General features: G+C 38.5%; 1 protein-coding gene across 3 annotated transcripts; it reads right to left on the bottom strand.

Moving 5' to 3' along the window:
• Positions 1 to 400: 400 nt before the first annotated feature.
• LOC145537792 (eukaryotic translation initiation factor 1A, X-chromosomal-like) lies at positions 401 to 19,012 on the bottom strand. 3 transcript variants are annotated; one of them, XM_081568634.1, is made up of 8 exons: positions 18,425 to 18,952; positions 15,998 to 16,081; positions 10,474 to 10,577; positions 9,328 to 9,378; positions 4,488 to 4,569; positions 3,478 to 3,577; positions 1,906 to 1,942; positions 401 to 535 (listed from the first exon to the last, which is right to left on the bottom strand). In XM_081568634.1, exons 1-7 carry the CDS (start codon positions 18,438 to 18,440, stop codon positions 1,927 to 1,929), a joined length of 453 nt encoding a protein of 150 aa, XP_081424760.1. In that variant the 5' UTR covers positions 18,441 to 18,952; the 3' UTR covers positions 401 to 535; positions 1,906 to 1,926. The 3 variants fall into 3 exon arrangements, with proteins under 3 accessions (XP_081424760.1, XP_081424759.1, XP_081424761.1); XM_081568633.1 differs by lacking the exon at positions 1,906 to 1,942 and having other exon boundaries at positions 18,425 to 19,012; XM_081568635.1 differs by lacking the exons at positions 1,906 to 1,942; positions 9,328 to 9,378 and having other exon boundaries at positions 18,425 to 18,628.
• Between the last annotated feature and the right edge of the window lie 1,158 nt (positions 19,013 to 20,170).

Raw genomic sequence — 20,170 nt, 5'->3', positions numbered from 1 at the left:
ATACAGTATACTAACACATATATATGGAATTTAGTAAATCGGTAAAGATAACCCTGTATGAGAGACAGTAAAAGAGAAACAGATGTATAGACCAGTGTTATGGACTCTATGGGAGAGGGCGAGGGTGGGATGATATGGGAGAATGACACTGAAGCATGTAAATTATCATATGTGAAACGAATCACCAGTCCAGGTTCGATGCATGATACAGGGTGCTCGGGACTGGTGCACCAGGATGACCCGGAGGGATGGGGTGGGGACGGAGGTCAGAGGGGGGTCCTGGAAGGAAAACACATGTACACCCACGGTGGATTCAAGTCAATGTATGGAAAACAAATACAATATTGTAAAGTTAAATAATAAAGAAACTAATTTAATAAAAAATAAAGAAATAAAACAATGAAAATAAACCATAGTTTATTTAAGGCACAGTGTGCTTTAAACTACACTCATACTGAATTTTATTCTTCTCGGCAGGTGATGACCAAAATTCAAACTGTAGCATGTTCCTCAGACTTCTGAATTCAATTCAGATCTGTAAGTGAAAAGAACATCAGATCTACAGAAAAAATAATTCTTGTAATAATGCTTAAAGGATCTTCTTACACTATTTAGAAAATTATTCCTTTTGAACTAAAGTTAAGAACAACAACCAGATTGTTTTCTCAATTCCTATGTGTTTTCAGTGAATCTCTATGATCTCAATGAGAACATCATGTTATGCAAGCTATTATTTTTTCAATGTTTTAAATTAACTCACTCATCTTAATGGCAGGTTAGAATCTTTTCGCCTCCCAAAGAGAGAAGGATGGTACTAAATCCAATGCTTGTGACTCAATCTGATCACAGGCGTGACACTCTAGTAATCACCAGGATATCTGACTGTGGCAAGAACTGCGATTCTGACATAAAACACATAAACCTAAACAAAATTTCCAATATAAGACAAACTCTTTCACTTACGGTTGTCTTTAGTCTTTTCCCCAACTGACCTGCTTAGTCACAGCTCCAGAAACCTGTTCTCTTTTCCTTCTAAGGAAAAGCTTAACTCTGTGTGGCTTGGTATTCAAGTCTTCCCTTTGGTTAGATCCCTTGCCTTCAACCCCACCTCAGCTGTGACAACCTTCCAGTCTCGAATAACATACTACATAACTGGTTCATTTTACATTCTTACCACAGAAAATAACTGTCAACTGTACCTCCTCAGTATTAATTTAGCCACAAGGAATCTCTGGCAAAACTGAGCAAAACATTAGAGAGAGGACAGCATTTCTAAGAAATCTGTGGTCAGCATTACAAACCATCTAGATACTACAAAGATATCATTAAAAAGACATCTACTTAAAAGACATTTCATTACTGGATTCTTTCTTAGTATATAATTGTGTTTTACTTTCTGATTTACAACTGAATCATAAAACCCGGGGTCCACTTTTTCAAATAAAACTGCCTTTTCATTTTTAACCACGGTTTAACTGAAATCTTTAAGATGTTCATTTTAGCATTTACAAAATTCATAACTCCAAATACATAAAAGATGATGACAGAGGCATCATAAATATATAAAATAAAAACTGATGTAAAATTTTGGAGCCTCTGATAAGTGATAGCAAAACTGGAAGAGAAAATTTTTAAAAATATTTAATGATATTGCAACAATATTTTTCTACTCCTTTTTAATTTCCTGTTTCTGGTGTGCTTTAAAAGCATGCAACATCAGTAGAGTATCGGGCTTCCCTGGTGGCTCAGAGGGTAAAAAGTCTGCCTGGGTTGGGAAGATCCCCTGGAGAAGGAAATGGCAATCCACTCCACTGTTTTTGCCTGGAGAACCCCCACAGACAGAGGAGCCTGGTAGGCTACAGTCCACGGGGTCAGAACGAGTCAGACATGACTGAGTGACTTCACCTTCGCTTCAATGGAGTATTGTCATATGTTTAAAGATCTATAAAAATAGGGTAAAAGAAAGAAATAAATTCTCCACTATTGGTACATAACCAGCTGTTCTAATTCACGGTGTGAATAATCTTAAGCAGTTTGGGTGTTAAATGTTATTTGTGGCCATGTCGCACAGGATGCAGATCATCCTTTTCAGACCAGGAATTGAACTCGTGACCCCTACAGTGGACGCTGAGAATCTTAAAATACTAGCACACCAGGGTAGTGCCTTGGTTTCATTTCCTAAATGATTTGGAAATCCATCAAAGTATAATACGGACTGGGATGAACAGGATAGATGTGAGAGACTGAGTATAAAATTGTAAACTGTGTAATCTTGGTGAATATGTGATTGCTCACTTCCACTTAAAATTCAATTTCTCTGAGTGTCTGAAAATGCTCTTAATAAGGATGTTGGTGACTGAAAGATCTTGAAATCTGTGTTCTAAGTCATTGATTCAATTTAGACTTCCTAAAATCTGCTCCTGGAATTCTAAACTTCTACCTTAGTATTCAATCAAACACTCATTTTTGATTTTGCACTTCTGTCTTCTACAGTACATTTGTACTACAGAAGTACCAAAAGAAGAAGATGAAGAAGTCTAACATGCCTTACAAAAGTATAAGCCATATTGTCATTCCAATTACTTGATATGCCTGTCTAAAAAGTCAAGAGATACAAATCAATAAAATTTGTACTTAAAAACATTCATAGCAGCATTGAAGATTATAAATTATCACATATGAAACGAATCACCAGTCCAGGTTCGATGCATGATATGGGGTGCTCAGGGCTGGTGCACCGGGGTGACCTGGAGGGATGGGATGGGGAGGGAGCGTGGGAGGGGGTGTCTGGAAGGGGAACATACGTACACCCTTGGTGGATTCATGTCAATGTATGGCAAAACAAATACAATATTGTAAAGTTTAAAAATAGATAAATAAACTAATTAAAAAAAAAAGAACCGTGAGGCATTTAAAAGTCTTATCATCACTATTTCCTAACCAAGATTAACAACCATTTCCTACAAACTTCAAACCAAAAGTTTTTTCTAGAGTGATACAGGACAATTAATGTAACCTCTAAATACATGGGCAACAAAACAGGCCTTCATTTTAAGAATGCTTTGGAGTACACTGAAATTCCAATGCTTCTGCAAGGTGGCTGCAACATGCTTTACTTCTTTTAACGTACCAGCCTTGGGAGATGATACATTTTAAACCTGTCTGCTAAACTTCTTACTACTATCACTGTAGACCCTCTTACCTAATAAAGACAAGGAGTGCCCACTGTCAGACCCAGTTGACATAAATCAAACAAACAAGGAGATCCCAAGAATTACAAAGTTTTTGAAAAATTAAAAAGGTTGCCATGCTGTCTTATGAATATTAATGGCTATTCAAATTCACGGATACATGAGCCTCAATATATATTCAATTCAAGTGTTCCTCCTTCTGAGCCCAAAGATGGTGAAAGGTCTGACTACTTTCATGTACCAAACAATAAAAAGCACACACACACATGGTTCAGCCTGGACTTACACCTCAATGTCTTCAACCTCATCTGCAGGGTCCTTAAACTGGATTTCATCATCATCTTCAGGATCAAAGGAATTTGTTTCATCTGTTTCACTAAGTTCTGCTAAAAACACAGTAAGAGCATACTCTTAAAAATATAAAATCAAGATGTTACTAGATTAGTTGCCTACTTAAAGAAATAATACTGGATTAATACTAAAACACTGAACTGTACAAGAAACTGCTTGTAATCAATCATCGATTCAACAGTTCCATTCCAAGAAAAATCTGCCTAACTGCAAACATATCACAGAGAACAAACTCAGAATGAAACAACTAAAAGAAGTTCACTGCCAAGTAAATGTTGATCTGATTCCCAATTATCTTAGTCTTTTTTAAATGGCCTATATGTCATCAGAATTTTCATTCTTACTAAAAAACGCATACCTTTGTAATAAAATGCACTGTAATTGAATAAATAAAGTTGCTATCATGTTCACAATGTGAGTTTAGTACACTTCCTCTTTTTTGTTACTAGAAACTTATTTTAATCTTTCCAAGCTCACTAGAGGAAGAATAGAATACTTTTGTCTTTAAGAAACAAAAGGGATATCTTTTAAGAACACTCTCCACAAAATGCCACAACAGTACTTTATGTACTAAGAAAACCTGAATACTCCTCCATAAAGATCAATACCAGTACCATAACTGTTGTCCTTGATTAGCTGAAACCAGGTATAATCTCTTAAGAATTGTTTAAAAGAGGCATTCCTTGAACAATTGTTATGTATAAGGCTACAGTCTGTAAACTTTTTAATTCCCCACCAAAACAGCATATATTAGGAAGAGAATCCATTACTAAGTTGTTAATATACTAAAGTATTTCATACATTCTTAAAGCGAATTGAAGTATATATGCAAAAATACATAAAAGAGAGAGAAAGAACAAGAGCAGAAACAACTGCTTCACCTAAACACTAATTAGCAAATACTAAAAGAAGACAGGGAAATGTAATAACTTTGACATTAACTACCATATTCTGGAAGCTCTCCATAAGCCTTCAGACTTCTAGCTTCATCTGCATTGTACTTTAAAATTACATCAGCTTTGTTATCCTTGGAGAAAAACAAGGAAGGATGAAAAGTGGTTATACAAAGAATCATCAGTTGTCTCCTAAATTACTTTCAAATTAAACACAATTATGTAAAACCTCACTATTCTCTCACCTTCCTTCTATGAGCGGCACAGACACACACACACACACACAAATTCACATGACGAAGTTTGCATGCATGACCAAATGAAGTATAGACAAGGAAAATGATGCATACAATGCATTGAATCAAAGAAAGAAAAGGAAAGGCGGGGGCGGGTTTGTGTGGTGGTTTTGAAATGTGGTCCTTGTCCACACTCTAACACTGTAGTTCAAACTGAAAGTGGTATTTTACCCAAAAGAAACCTTTCTACAACCCACAGTTCTTAGAGTATCTTACTGATTCGAATTGTTTGCGGTGCTTTAAAAAGATACCTATATCTTCCTAAAACCTTACAGGCCTGAAGTGAAGTCCTTGCATGTTTATAAAGCTCTTCTGGGTGTTTCTGATGCAAATATGCCTGAGAAGTACTGCCCTAAAATGTTCACTTTTCTCCATTTTAAAGAAGCTGAGACACTGACAGAACAAACAATCCTGAGCGCTTACAATTAACCTAGAAAAGACCTAAAGAAAGGCAACTGAAAATATCACAGTCATAAAACTGCAGTGTAATACACACCAACACTTCTCAAACTATAATGTGCACAAAAAACATGTATGTATTGTGTTAAAACTCTGAGTGCAACTCAGTAGGGACAAGATTAGCAATGCTATGCTATGCTAAGTCGCTTCAGTCGTGTCCGACTCTGTGCGACCCCATAGACGGCAGCTCACCAGGCTCTGCCGTCCCTAGGATTCTCCAGGCAAAAAATACTGGAGTGGTTGCCATTTCTTTCTCCAGTGCATGAAAGGGAAAAGTGAAAGTGAAGTCGCTCAGTCGTGTCCGACTCTTAGCGACCCCATGGACTGTAGCCTACCAGGCTCCTCCATCCATGGGATTTTCCAGGCAAGAGAACTGGAGTGGGGTGCCATCGCCTTTTCCCAAGATTAGCTAATAACCTGCTAATACACTTCCACAGAGTGGTGATGCTATTTTCTTTACATTATGATTTGACTAGCAAGGGTTTGTAATTATCTGCAACAGATTAAAAATCAGAAGAGCTGTTTCTGGCTATCCACTTTAAAGTTAGTATTTTAACCCCTTAATGGATTGATATAATTGTGGTTACACTGCCAGTGCAACAAAGAATTAAACTGGGAACTTAGAATTCTTCAATCCATTTGCGGGGTTATATGTAGTTAAATGAAAATAAATGGACATGAAAATGATACACTTTTACAGACAGATTCTATGTTTTTAGTCATCAAGCATGAAAAATGGAAAGGTTATAAATGGATGATCTAGATCACAAAAACATACAAAGGAAAAAAATACAGTAAATATACACAATGGAATATTACTCAGCCATTAAAAAAATACATTTGAATCGGTTCTACTGAGATGGATGAAACTGGAGCCCATTATACAGAGTGAAGTAAGCCAGAAAGAAAAACAACAATACAGTATACTAATGCATATATATGGAATTTGAAAGATGGTAACGATAACCCTATATGCGAGACAGAATAAGAGACACAGAGGCATAGAACAGTCTTATGGACTCTGAGGGAGAAGGTGAGGGTGGGACGTTCTGGGAGAACAGCATTGAAACATGTATATTATCATATGTGAAACAGAACACCATTCCATGTTCGATGCATGAGACAAGGGCTCAGGGCCGGGGCAATGGGATGACCCAGAGGGATGGGATGGGGAGGGAGGTGGGTGGGGGGTCCAGGAAGGGGAACATATGTAAACCCATGGCTGATTCATGTCAATGTATGGCAAAAACTATTGCAATATTGTAAAGTAATTAGCCCCCAACTAAAATAAATAAATTTATAAAAAAAATACAGTAAAGTTTCAGGATATAAAATCAACATACAAAAATCAGTCCAGAAGGATGGGATGGGGAGGGAGGTGGGTGGGGGGTCCAGGAAGGGGAACACATGTAAACCCAGGGCTGATTCATGTCAATGTATGGCAAAAACTATTACAATATTGTAAAGTAATTAGCCCCCAACTAAAATAAATAAATTTATAAAAAAAAATAAACAAAACAACAACAAAAAAATCAGTTATAACAGTAATGTGTCCACATTACCCAAAGTAATGTACAGATTGCATGTAATTCCTATACAAATTTAAGTAGCAGTTTTTTTCACAGACAAAGTTATATGGAACCTCAAAGAATCCTAACCGCCAAAGCAATCTTGAGGAAGAATAAGCTGGAGGACACACACTTCCTGCTTTTCAAACACAACTGTCCAAACAATATGGCACTGGCATTCCACCAGTAGGCGGACTCCTAGAACAAAACCGAGCACTCAGAGACAAAATTTTTCAAAGACAGTCAACGAATACTTATGAAGGGAAGCAAGATAACTGTGTAGAAAAGACATCCTCTCTAATAACCAGGTCTAGGAAAACAATACTTAACATAAAAGTGTACCCCTATCTTACACCACAAACCACCTAAAATAACCCTGAAGAGATTTAAACCCAGGCTTGAAACCATAAAACTGCCACAAGAGAACACAGTGTAAAACTACCAAATGCCGCTCTTGTTCTTTGTTTTTGGTATAGGACACCAAACCCATAAGCCACACAAGCAAAACCTAGTAAGTGGAAGTACTTCACATTAAATCACTTTTGCACAGAAATGGAAATCATCAACAACAACATAAAAAAGACAGTGTACTAGATCAGTAAAAATATTTGCAAATGATAAGACCACTAAAGGATTAACATCCAACGTAGATATATGTTGCCATTTGCAAGAACAGAGATGAACCTGGAGGACAGTGTGCTAAGAGAAACAAGTCACACAGAGAAAGCAAACACTGTAGGACCTCATTTATATGTGGAATCAGGACTGAACCCAAACTCATCAAAGTTGAGGGATGCTCCTAGTCTCTCAGCTTTGAGTGACCTGGAGTTTCTGCACAAGCCCGAAATGATGACTCAGAACTATCAGTTGCCTGGATGAGTATTAAAGGTATGCCCCAGCATGCACAGAGCCTAAAAGCAGAGGCTGAGAGGACTGCTGGCTTTTAATGAAACCTCAAACATGGGCTGTGTGCAACGTTATAAACAAGCATTCAGCGGCCACATGAAGGAAAAGATACATGCCATACACAATCTGTTTCAGAAATCACTCAACAAACAATGGCAAGATAAAAGCCCTGGGGGAAGAAATCTGATCTCCCAGTTCACCACGTTATATTTGCATTTTCTAGTTTTCAACAACAACAAAAATAACAACAAACACAAGACACACAAAGAAAAAGGAAAAGGTGTTTTGTCACATACCAGAAAATTAGCAGTCAATCCAAAGCATGGCTGAGAAAGCCTAGAAGCTGGACTTAACAGAGACTTCACCTCAGGTAGTATACGTAAAAAGAAGACAAGAAACAACATGCATAATGTTTTTAATTGTCAAGAATATTTCACTAGAGAATCAAGACATACAGATTCTTTAAGAGAAAACTAGTGCAGATGAAAAGTGAAGTAGCTGACTTCAAAATGTCTCTTTTAGTCACTAATAGAACAATCACACCAAAAAATTGACAAGGAAACAGAAGACTGAAACTTTACAAATCAGAACATCTTAAGTATTTACAGAAAACATGACCTGATAATTGAATAGAGAGCGACCGAGCAGTTGTTTCACTCAAAATCTAATTTAGCCCAAGGGATGGATTTGACACAGAAATCAAAAGAATTTCTGTCTCACAAGTTATAGTCCAAACATTAAGGTCGTAGGGGGCAACTACCAAGTAGTTTTCTAAGTATTCATCTCAGATTTATAACATAGACTCTAAACAACCTAGTCTATGTCTTACCTTTCTCCTATAAGCCTCAAACACCCTTTTTGGAGATTACAGGTTTTGCCTGAATTAATTGCATCATCTACAGCAGTGGTTTTTCAAACTTGGATCTGAGACCTTGAAATTTAAAAATGGGAACTGACAACCCAATATAAAATTACTAAATTTTTCTTTTGATGAGTGAGAATACTAACGAAAATCACTGTCATATGCTACTGTTCTTATTTCAGCAAAGGTCATTTTACCAAAATATTTAAAAGGCAAAACGGGGGGGAGTCTTCTGGTGGTCCCATGATTAGGACTCAGGACTTTCTCAGCAGTATTCTGCGTTCAATCCCTGACTGGGGATCTAAGATCCTACAAGCTGCAGTGTTGTCAAAATTTACAAAAAAGAAAAATGGAAGGAAAATGAATAATCTAGTTCTGTGAAATATATGTCACAAAATAGAAAGATATCTTCTCATTTTACTACAAAACACTGAAAACGTCAGCCTGCGGCAAAATTCCAGAAAACCTAGCACACAGCCTTGAATACATGTGCGCTTTAAAGGAGGACAGAGTGATGAGTTGTAGTATTTATCCAAAATTATAAGAAAATACTTATTGCATAGCATATTTATAATAAAAAAAAGAAACAATAAGTTTTCCCACAAAACCATCAGTCATATGCCGTCAGTCAGCCAGAATTCTATCATCTTATACATCATGGATCATAACAAATTTTATTGCCAGAAGGATGAGAATCATAACTGGCTGGAACAGATCAAATGCATTTTATTGCATCATCTAAATACTGATGTTAATGATTTCTAAATACAAGAACATTATAAATTTAGGTGTAATTGTTACCTGATAGTCTCGAAGACCAACCAATATAATATCTGAAGTATTTATCCAAACCTATAAAAGAAAACTCACAGTATATTATACTTAAAATGCAAACAAAAAATAGTGTGTGATGTTAAGCCATACTTAACATAATACAAAAGATACAATTCACTCAGTGTGTGAAAAGGACCTACAAAAAATTAGGGCAAAATGACAGATGAGTGTGTGTGTGCGTGTGTGTGTGTGTGTTTGTGGTGTGTATGTGTCATGTGTACATGTGCATGTATGTATGTGTGATCTGTGTGTGTGCTCATGCCTATGAGGCAAAGTCTAGTTACAGAGAGTTACCATCTATTAAGTAAAAACTAAAGATAGGCAGTTCAGTTTGGATCAAGATTTCTAATTTAGGATATTAAAATACATAATAATTTTACTTCAAGTAAGTCTTTAAGTTTACAAAAGCATAGTTCTTTGCCACGTGAATTACTTTTATTCACAAATCACTTTGGACATCTTTAGTTATTTTAAACAAATGAAAATAACTCATCGACCCAAATATAGCCATCTAGTTACCATCGGACATCAATTTAGGCCCCCAAACCACTAACTGGAAAAGAATGACTCAAGAGAACAAAACTGTTTTTTAATCCAAAAAATTAGGGTTGAAGGAACTTTTAAACAATATGATCAATCAGTGTGCCAAAATTATTAAATAAGATGGTCCCATTTCAAATGTTCCTAACACCACGTACAGCTGTTCCCACAAAGCAAAGTCTTACCCAGGACCATACACTGGATTTAATTAGCAATTAGACTCCTTTTGTCTTAAAAATAATTTTCAGATGTTTTATTTTTCTTTCTTTCTCTCATGGGTTAATATTTTTGTTAAGAGTCTAGGTCATTTGTTTCATACACGGAATGTGTCTGTTTCCTCAAGAGCAAACATTTCTGGCCGAAATCCAGCCTAGGTGTCACAAATCATTCTTTCTAAATCTAAATCCTCTGATGAAAGTTATCAAGGATTTTCTAATTTTATGTGTTTCTATTGTCATATAAATCACTATTTTTGAAGTCTTGAAGAATTCACCAAAGTCAGTCACTTGGAAGCACAGCTAAATTTTTTAAAGGTAAGTTTTGTATTAAAGGAAAATATATCTCCACACTCACCCTTTTTCTCAAGCTTCCTCGGATATGACATATCCTTGCCACACCATCAAAACACATTGCTTCCAATCGTGCATTTCCCAACATTTTGGTTACCTGGGCATATTCTTAGGAAGGGGCAAAAAAGAAAAAAAAAAAGAGAACTGTAAAATACTGTTCAATTTTTTTTTAAAATGTGACACTTGTTGTTAGGTTGGTAACTTCACTTTTATTGCCAAATTTAGACCACACCAACCATGATTTAAAAAAGAACAAAATGTTCAAATATTATAACAAAGGAGAGCTGTCTCAAGGTGACCTATATTAATTTTATCCACAAAAATGAGAGAACTCTTAATCTGCCAAACAATGTCTATAGTCTCTTCCAGCTACACTTAATGCATTTACCCTCATGTTTTCAGAGCAAGGAAAAGTCGACAAAAGTGAAGCAGTTAATCCAAAATTAGAAATGTTAGTAACACAAAAAGCTACCTGCTACTTTGAATATTTAAGTCATCTACTAATTTGAGAAAATCAGTTCAGTCGTGGTCTTCATGACTGCATGCTCTACCTTTGGACATCAAAGCGGCTCATTTCAGACTGCACCCTAAAGGCTAACTTAGCAACCTCTCAGGCTGAGTATTCGCCAAACCTCGACTCTCCTTTCCCTCATTAACTCTACCGATAATCAACAGCAGGTTGATCATTAACAAACTTTTGCTTGAGAACACGTTGATGCTTATTCTCAAGTTCTTAAAATGGTATCTTAAGATAAAGTGTCAAATGTTTAAATACAATTATATCTAAGAATAGTAGAGGCCACCTGATTCTACTGTCATTTGAAAACAATGACAAAATCATTAGCTAGTATGGGATGATGTCTTCTTGATTTAAAAGACAAAAGCAGGCATCAGAATAAAGAGAAAGAAACAGGTAGTTAATATAAAGCGTGTACATTACTAAATTTTTTACTAAGGACTAACATCAAAGTGACAGCCACTGCAGCCACGAAATTCAAAGGCACCTGCTCCTTGATCATTCAGGTATGACATAAATCAAATCCCTGATGATCTTACAGTGGAAGTGAGAAACAGATTTAAGGGACTAGATTTGATAGGCAGAGTGCCTGATGAACTATGGATGGAGGTTCGTGACACTGTACAGGAGACAGGGATCAAGACCATCCCAAAGAAAAAGAAATGCAAAAAAGCAAAATGGCTGTCTGAGGAGGTCTTACAAATAGCTGTGAAAAGAAGAGAAGTGAAAAGCAAAGGAGAAAAGGAAATATATACCCATTTGAATGCAGGGTTCCAAAGAATAGCAAGGAGAGATAAGAAAGCCTTCCTTAGTGATCAGTGCAAAGAAAGAGAGGAAAATAATAGAAAGGGAAAGACTAGAATTTCTTCAAGAAAATTAGAGATAGCAAGGGAACATTGCATGCAAAAATGGGCTCAAGAAAGGGCAGAAATTGTATGGCCCTAACAGAAGCAGAAGATATTACGAAGAGGTGGCTAGAATACACAGAAGAACTGTACAAAAAAGATCTTCACAATCCAGATAATCACTATGCAGTGATTAATCACATAGAGCCAGACATCCTGGAATGTGAAGTCAAGTGGGCCTTAGGAAGCATCACTACAAACAAAGCCAGTGGAGGTGATGAATTTCAGTTGAAAAATTTCAGATCTTCAAAGATGATGCTGTGAAAGTGCTGCACTCAATATGCAGAAAATTTTGAGAACTAAGCAGTGGCCACGGGACTGGAAAAGGTCAGTTTCATTCCAATCCCAAAGAAAGGCAATGCCAAAGAATGCTCAAACTACTGCACAATTGCACCCCTCTCACACGCTAGCAAAGTAATGCTCAAATTCTTCAAGCCAAGCTTCAGCAATACATGAACCATGACCTTCCAGATGTTCAAGCTGGTTTTAGAAAAGGCAGAAGAACCAGAGATCAAATTTCCAACACCCACTGGATCACAGAAAAAGGAAGAGATTTCCAGAAAAACATTTATTTCTGCTTTATTGACTATGCCAGAGCCTTCGACGGTGTGGATCACAATAAAGTGTGGACAATTCTGAAAGAGATGGGAATACCAGACCACCTGACCCGCCTCTTGAGAAATCTGTATGCAGGTCAGGAAGCAACTACACCTGGAACAGTTAGAACCAGGCATGGAACAACAGACTGGTACCAAATAGGAAAGAAGCACATCAAGGGTGTATATTGTTACCCTGCTTATTTAACTTCTAGGCAGAGTACATCATGAGAAACGCCGGGCTGGAGGAAGCACAAGCTGGAATCAAGATTGCCGGGAGAAATATCAAGATCCTCAGATAGACAGATGACACCAACCTTGGTGAAAGATCATCTTGATGAAAATGAAAGAGGAGAATGAAAAAGTTGGTTTAAGCTCCACATTCAGTAAATCAAGATCATGGTATGCAGTCCCATCAGTTCATGGGAAATAGATGGGGAAACAGAGGCTGACTTTATTCTGGGGGGCTTCAAAATCACTGCAGATGGTGACTGCAGCCATGAAATTAAAAGATACTTACTAGTTGGATGGAAAGTTATGATGAACCTAGACAGCATATTAAAAAGAAGAGCCATTACTTTGTCAACAAAGGTTCATCTTGTCAAGGCTATGGTTTTTCCAGTAGTCATGTATGGATGTGAGAGTTGGACTGTAAAGAAAGCTGAGTGCCGAAGAATTGATGCTTTTAAACTGTGCTGTTGGAGAAGAGTCTTGAGAGTCCCTTGGACTGCAAGGATATCCAACCAGTCCATGTGAAAGGAGATCAATCCTGGGTTTTCATTGGAAGGACTGATGTTGAAGCTGAAACTCCAGTACTTTGGTCACCTGATGAGAAGAGCTGACTCACTGGAAAAGACCCTGATGCTGGAAATGATTGAGGGCAGGAAGAGAAGGGAATTACAGAGGATGAGATCATTGGATGGCATCACCACCTCAATGGACGCCAGTTTGGTGGAACTCCAAGAGCTGGTGATAGACAGGGAGGTCTGGCGCACTGCAGTCCATGGGGTTGCAAAGAGTCAGGCACGACTGAGTGACTGAACTGAACTGAACCGCTCCTTGGAAGAAAAGCTATGACAACTCTAGACAACACGTTAAATGGCAGAGATATCACTTTGCTGACAAAGGTCTGTATAGTCAAAGCTCTAGTTTTTCCAGTAGTCACATAGGGATGTCACAGTTGGGACCGTAAAGAAGGCTAAACGCTGAAGAGTTGAAGATTTTCAACTATAGTGCTGGAGAAGATTCTTGAGTGTCCCCTGAACAGAAGGAGACCAACCAATCAGTCAATCCCAAAGGAGATCACGCTGAATATTCACTGCAAGGACTGCTGCCAAAGCTCCAATAGTTTGGCCTCCTGATGCAAAGAGTCAATAGCAAGGAGAAGTCCCTAATGCTGGGAAAGCAGGAGGGCAAGAGAAGAGGACAACGGAAGATGAGATGGTTGGATGGTATCACAGGATTCAAGAGACATGAGTCTGAGCAAATGCAAGGAGATAGTGAAAGGCAGGGGATCCTGGTGTACCGCAGTTCACGGGCTCCCACAGAGTCATAGACATGGCTTAGCGACTGAATAACAACACCTCCACCAAAGAGATCCTAATCTGTAATTATCCTGAAGGGTAAATAGGATTCACATGATGGAGAGTCCCTTGGTTCACAGGCCATGAACCCAGCTTATTGTTCAGGACTGCTACACAGGAGAAAATAACAAAGAAAAGAAAATTGCAATTTAAAACCTGGGCCTGAAAACAAATTTCTAATGTAAGGAAAAAATACGAAGGTCAAAGACCAGATTATCTTTAGCCACACACCATGTTTCAAATAATTAATAAAAATATTTGTGTTTGTGCCTGAGTGTGTGTGTGTGTGTGTGTGTGTGTGTGTGTTTAGTGACTTCCACTATGAAGGAATAATTACATGGCTTTTTATGAAGTGCTAGAAATTACTGAAGCAAATGGACACATGTGAATGGCAGTTACACACCAGCTCAACAACAGAGAATAGCATTTTCATTAAGAGAAAAGTTTACATGTGAACTGAACAATATATGTTAACTTCAATTCATTTCAACACCCACATATGGCTACTGGGTATTCCAAAACACAAGTTTGCCCAGTGGTCAGCCATGAAGAATCCACCTGCAAATGCAAGAGACAAAGGAGACACGCACTAGACTTCTGGGCAAGGATGATCCCGTAGAGAAGCAAATGACAACACACTACAGTATTCTTGCCTGGAGAATTCCATGGACACAGGAACCAGGTGGGCTACAGTCCATGAGATCGCAAAAGAGTCAGACATGACTAAGCGCAAGCAACGGGGCTAGAAAAAAGTACTTACTAGGTGACAATACAATGGTAAGGTTAAATTTCTCGTGACCATGCTACTGGAGTTACATAAGAGAAAGCCTTCACTCTTAAGAGATGAGATATTTAGGGCTAAAGACTGTAACTGTATGTAACTAGATCTGCCTATAAGAAAGATTAAAATATTAGGAAGAAAATGTTCATGTACAGAAAGAAAGTACAAGAAGAAAACATTAAATATTAGTGAGTCTAAGTTAAAAAAAAATATGGGAGTTGTATTCATATTTCAACTCCTCCGTGGGCTTAGCTATCCATTAAAGGGAAAAAAGTAAGTGCTTCAGTCAATTATTCTACTCTTATTTTAGTCTGCACTTACTTAAATAAGAGACAGTCAATTACTCAGTTACTTTATTAAATACACTAAGGACATTGGAGTACTGAGGGTCTGAGGTCTTGGCTTGGATTTCTCAGAGTCTACTGAAAAATATTACAATAGTAGGGAATTTTCAATGTTGGCAGTCAGGCTTACTCTGCTCTAAACCCTACAATTCAGTTGCACTCATGCCATGCTTTGTCACAGAATAAAAACTGGACACTTTCTTTACAGAAATGCCACATTAAGTCTGCATGAGAAACAGTGTAAATTGAATTACTTAAAACAGAAATTATGGAGCAATGTAGGGCACAGTAAATGGGGAAAAGCTGGAGATACGAGGGGCTTCTGTGGTGGCTCAGTGGTAGGGAATCCACTGCCAACTGATCCCTGGTCCAGGATGAACCCACATGCCTCCAAACGACTGAGCCCCTGTCCCACAGCTATTGAGCTTGTGCTCTCAATAGCTGTGCTCTCAATAGTTGCAGCCTGGCAGCTGCAGTTGCTGAGCCCACATACTGCAGCTACTGAAGCCTGGTCTCCCTAGAGCCTCTGCTCCACAAGTGGAGAGAACACCCCAATGAGAAGCCCGTGCACTGCAACTACAGAGCAGCCCCCACTCCCCACAACTAGAGAAAAGCACATGTGCAGTAATGAAGGCCCAGCACAGCCAAACAAACAAAGAAACATATAAGCAAATAAAATCATTGAGATTAAAAAAAAAAAAGGAGATATGAGACAACTCCTCGGGATTATGACTAAGGTATGTTTCAGATTAAACTCAAATTAAATTACTAGAAAAGGTATAAATAACTAAAGAAGTCTTACCTTGTCCGTTTTCCTTAAAGACTAAGTCTCGTTTTTCATATTCATTCTCCTTCTTACCCTTGCGTCTGTTTCTGCCTCCTTTACCTAAATGATTAAAGAGTGAATAAAAATTGACATCTGAGCACCTGTATAATAGTTTACAAACTCAACTATCGCACAAGCTAGCGTAAGATTTTAAACTTTATAAAAATACAGGGAAACAAACACATTACCATTTAAATTAAGAGACCTAAAAAGAGATTTACAATTTAACTTTATTTGCTTTCTGATTAGCTGCTTGTTACAAATTGTCAGTGGCTTTCACCTAAATCCCTTACCTGATAAGTATATTATCAACCACATAACCCATTACCAGAGACAGCCATTAGCATTTTGTTATTATCCATGCTTTCCGATTAAACCTGGATTCTATACATTTTCTTCCACAATTTATTTTCAAATTGATAAACCAAGACTAGTCCATATATTTGTAAAGGACTGAAAACTGAAAAATCATATGTAGAAATGTCTTCAGTTTGGCATGAGAGGTAGCAGCTAGTACAAAAGTTCCACAGAAGGAAGAGCAGAGTTAACCAAGGCTGGAGTGAAGCCTAGGAAGATAACACTAACAAAAATGTACTGAACATCTACTAAGCACCAAGCTGTAGCAATTCAGCATTCATAAAGTCCTGTTCTCTTTAGAATACACTACCAAATGTGGGCATAGGAAACTTCATTCCTAGAAACAGAAGAGGAAACAAGGAATGCATGGCAATGTACAGTTATTTGTAAGCTAAACGTGAATTAAATAGACTAGAAAAAACAAGTAGAATGGTTTGTAATTTACCTAACACATTATGAAAAAGACATTCCTAGAGTTTCACTGACTAGTAGCAGCAAAACATTTGCTTGCTAGAGAAAGGCTGGGCCAGTTGGTCTGGGGAATCTAGAGAGCACTGAACTCAAAGGTAAAGAAATGTGACCGAATATGGCAAACGTTAAGTAAGGCTTGAGAGCTAAAATGAAGTGCCAGGAATGAACAATGAAGAGATTTGTTGTGCAATGTGAAATGTGGTGCTATTCTGAAGGAGGTATTCTCACTCCTTGCAGTTACAGTTTTCTGGGAGGCATTACAGGCCATTAAACATGACACAAGAAGAATTGAGGTCTGTAAAAAGGAGAATTCAAGGAATGACTGTCCCAGTGGTCTGCTTCAGTTAGCTTACAAGTACGATGTTGGAAGTTACAAGTAGAGTTATTGTCAAATCTGATTATTTGTGAACTGTCTGCCTCAGAATAAAGATAAGTAGAAATACATAGTGCCAGCATCTATTTTATGAGAAAAGAAGGCAGAACATGTTGGTATATGCTTGCCTTCTAAAGAAAGTTAAGGTTTGTGACAGGTAGAGGAAAGTAAGGAGAAGGCAATGGCACCCCACTCCAGTACTCTTGCCTGGAAAAGTCCATGGACGGAGGAGCCTGGTAGGCTACAGTCCATGGGGTCACTAAGAGTTCGACACAACTGAGTGACTTCACTTTCCCTTTTCCCTTTCATGCACTGGAGAAAGAAATGGCAACCCACTCCAGTATTCTTGCCTGGAGAATACCAGGGATGGTGGAGCCTGGTGGGCTGCCGTCTATGGGGTCACACAGAATCGGACACAACTGGAGTGACTTAGCAGCAGCAGCAGCAGCAGAAGAAGAAAGTAAACTGGCAGACATGAACCTAAACATGCAACGGTGTTTTACCTTCGTGTTTGCAAAGAAGCAGTATTTTCAGTAGTAGTCAACTGTCCACAAAGTAAAGTATGGAGAAATATTTAATGGTCCCCAAAGAAAGAATCAGTGTGTTGTAAACAACAGCTAAGGCAGAGTCCTGGGAAAGGATGAAGGCCACAGAGGCGAAGCCTTGGCTGCCCAAAAGTAGCCTTCTCCTCAGTTTACTAATGCGCTGGCAGTTAACCTGGCGTGTTCAGTTCAGTTCAGTCGCTCAGTCCTGTCAGACTCTTTGCGACCTCATGAACCGCAGAACGCCAGGCCTCCCTGCCCATCACCAGCTCCCAGAGTATACCCAAACCCATGTCCATCGAGTCGGTGATGCCATCCAACCATCTCATCCTCTGCCGTCCCCTTCTCCTCCTGCCCCCAATCCTTCCCAGCATTAGAGTCTTTTCCAATGAGTCAACTCTTCGCGTGAGGCGGCCAAAGTATTCAGCTTCAACCTGGCATGAATGGAAAACTAATCTATTTCACCCTCCGTGTAAAACTGACAAACACAGAGAGAAAATGATACCGCTATGTGAACAGAGCGGGAGGAGGCAGGGGCAGCTTCCTAGCTCCTATGTGGACTGTGCAGTCCTGCTCAAAGATATCAGCCAACCACAAGAAGGAGGGGCTACCACCGGTGGCGGCTGAGCAAACCGTGGTTCTGGGAAACCGAGTCATTACCTTTATTCTTGGGCATAGCTGTAACGGCAGGCTCACTGTGTTCAAGCAGCTTCCTGTGCCGCTGCCGCTGCCAAGCAATCCTCCGAGGCTGCCAAAGAACTGTTACGCACTCCGAATTGAGAACTCGGGAGAGATCGGCACGCGGCCACACTTAGCGGCAGCAAAATGGCGACCCAGCTGGTGTCACAGGGTTTAACGTCACTCTCGTCGCCTCTGACGCTACCAGCCTATCCCCAAAACGCAGTCTCTTCTGACCTATGGACCTCATGTAGTCCAAACCAACTGACTATCCTGATTGAAGGTGAAAAGAAAACTAGGAAAGTCAAACAAAGGAATAAATGTAGAAAATTATGATAGGTTTAAAAAATTTTTTTAATTAAAAGTATACATGCTGCTACTGCTAAGTCACTTCAGTCGTGTCCGACTCTGTGCGACCCCATAGACGGTAGCCCACCAGGCTCCCCCGTCCCTGGGATTCTCCAGGCAAGAACACTGGAGTGGGTTGCCATTTCCTTCTCCAATGCATGAAAGTTAAAAGTGAAAGTGAAGTTGCTCAGTCATGTCCGACCCTTAGCGACCCCATGGACTGCAGCCTACCAGGCTCCTCCGTCCATGGGAGTTTCCTGGCAAGAGTACTGGAGTGGGTTGCCATTTCCTTCTCCGAAAAGTATACATACAGAGAGAGAAAAAAAAAGGTGGATTCATGTCAATGTATGGCAAAACAAATACAATATTGTAAAGTTAAAAAATAGATAAACTAATTTTAAAAAAACATAAAAAAAGAAGGGAATAAAAAGGAAACAAACAAAAAAAACTCTACAGAGCAACAAAATACCAACGTTGAGGCAGAGGTGTATAACAGCAATAAAAAATGTGACTGAATATACACATATACAGATACATCCATAAGGAACATCAAAACTGTCCAAGAAAAATAAAGTACATTAAGTTGACCCAACAAACAAAGGAAACCTAAAGTATCTCTACAGGAGCAAAACTAATGCAGAAACTAGAAAGCAAAACTAGAGCAAGATTCATATTGAGGAATAAAGTGATTAAAATAAAAAATACCAAATTTGCTGAGATGAAAGGAAAGAAAGTATAGAAAGAAAGAATAGATATGCAAAGTTAAACAGAGGTAGATAAAGAAGATTTATATGCATTAAAGATTAACTACAAGGGGAAAGGAACAGTAGAAAAAGAAAACAAAGGGATAAATATAGAAAAATAATAATAGGTTTAAAATTTAAAATTTAAAGTAGAAAAAGATAAAAGAAAAACAAAATGAAAACTCCACAGAACTGCAAAAGCCCAATGTAGAACCAGAATTTTATAAGAGCAATAAAAAAATGTGACTGAGGAAAGAAGAAAAAGCTCAAAAGCTTCATTAGATTTCATAGTGCCAATACAATCAACAACTACAAAGAGGGGGGGAAAGGAAAAAAAAAAGCCTAAAGAATCTCCAGAGCAAGTCAAAACATAAGAATAATACAGGTTTATCTTGAGTTACTGCTGTCAGAGTCCTTTCCCTCTCTAGAAGTCACAAGCCACCTCACCTCCCTAGGGTACCCTCCAATGCTGATCTCTGGACTTGCTGTGGGGGCAGCTTACATTCTAATCTGGTCCTACTTTTATGTGTTCTTACCTCCAATGTCCACAGCTATCAGAACTAGTGCAATTTCTTTTGTGGGAGCTCTCAATGACATTTTATGTATTCCATAGGCATAGAGTCTGCCTAGGTGTTCA

Source organism: Giraffa tippelskirchi, chromosome Y (assembly GCF_054371585.1).
Source record: "Giraffa tippelskirchi isolate mGirTip1 chromosome Y, T2T-mGirTip1v1.2.pri, whole genome shotgun sequence".
NCBI classification, from domain to species: Eukaryota; Metazoa; Chordata; class Mammalia; order Artiodactyla; family Giraffidae; genus Giraffa; species Giraffa tippelskirchi.
This window is presented reverse-complemented; position numbering and strand designations above follow the sequence as displayed.

Coding starts and splice junctions, on each gene's coding strand:
- LOC145537792 (XM_081568633.1), bottom strand. Junction 9,379..10,473: donor GAGGAAGCTTGAGAAAAAGG/GTGAGTGTGGAG, acceptor TTTCTTTTATAG/GTTTGGATAAATACTTCAGA. Junction 536..3,477: donor GAGGTTGAAGACATTGAGGT/GTAAGTCCAGGC, acceptor TTTCACTTACAG/ATCTGAATTGAATTCAGAAG.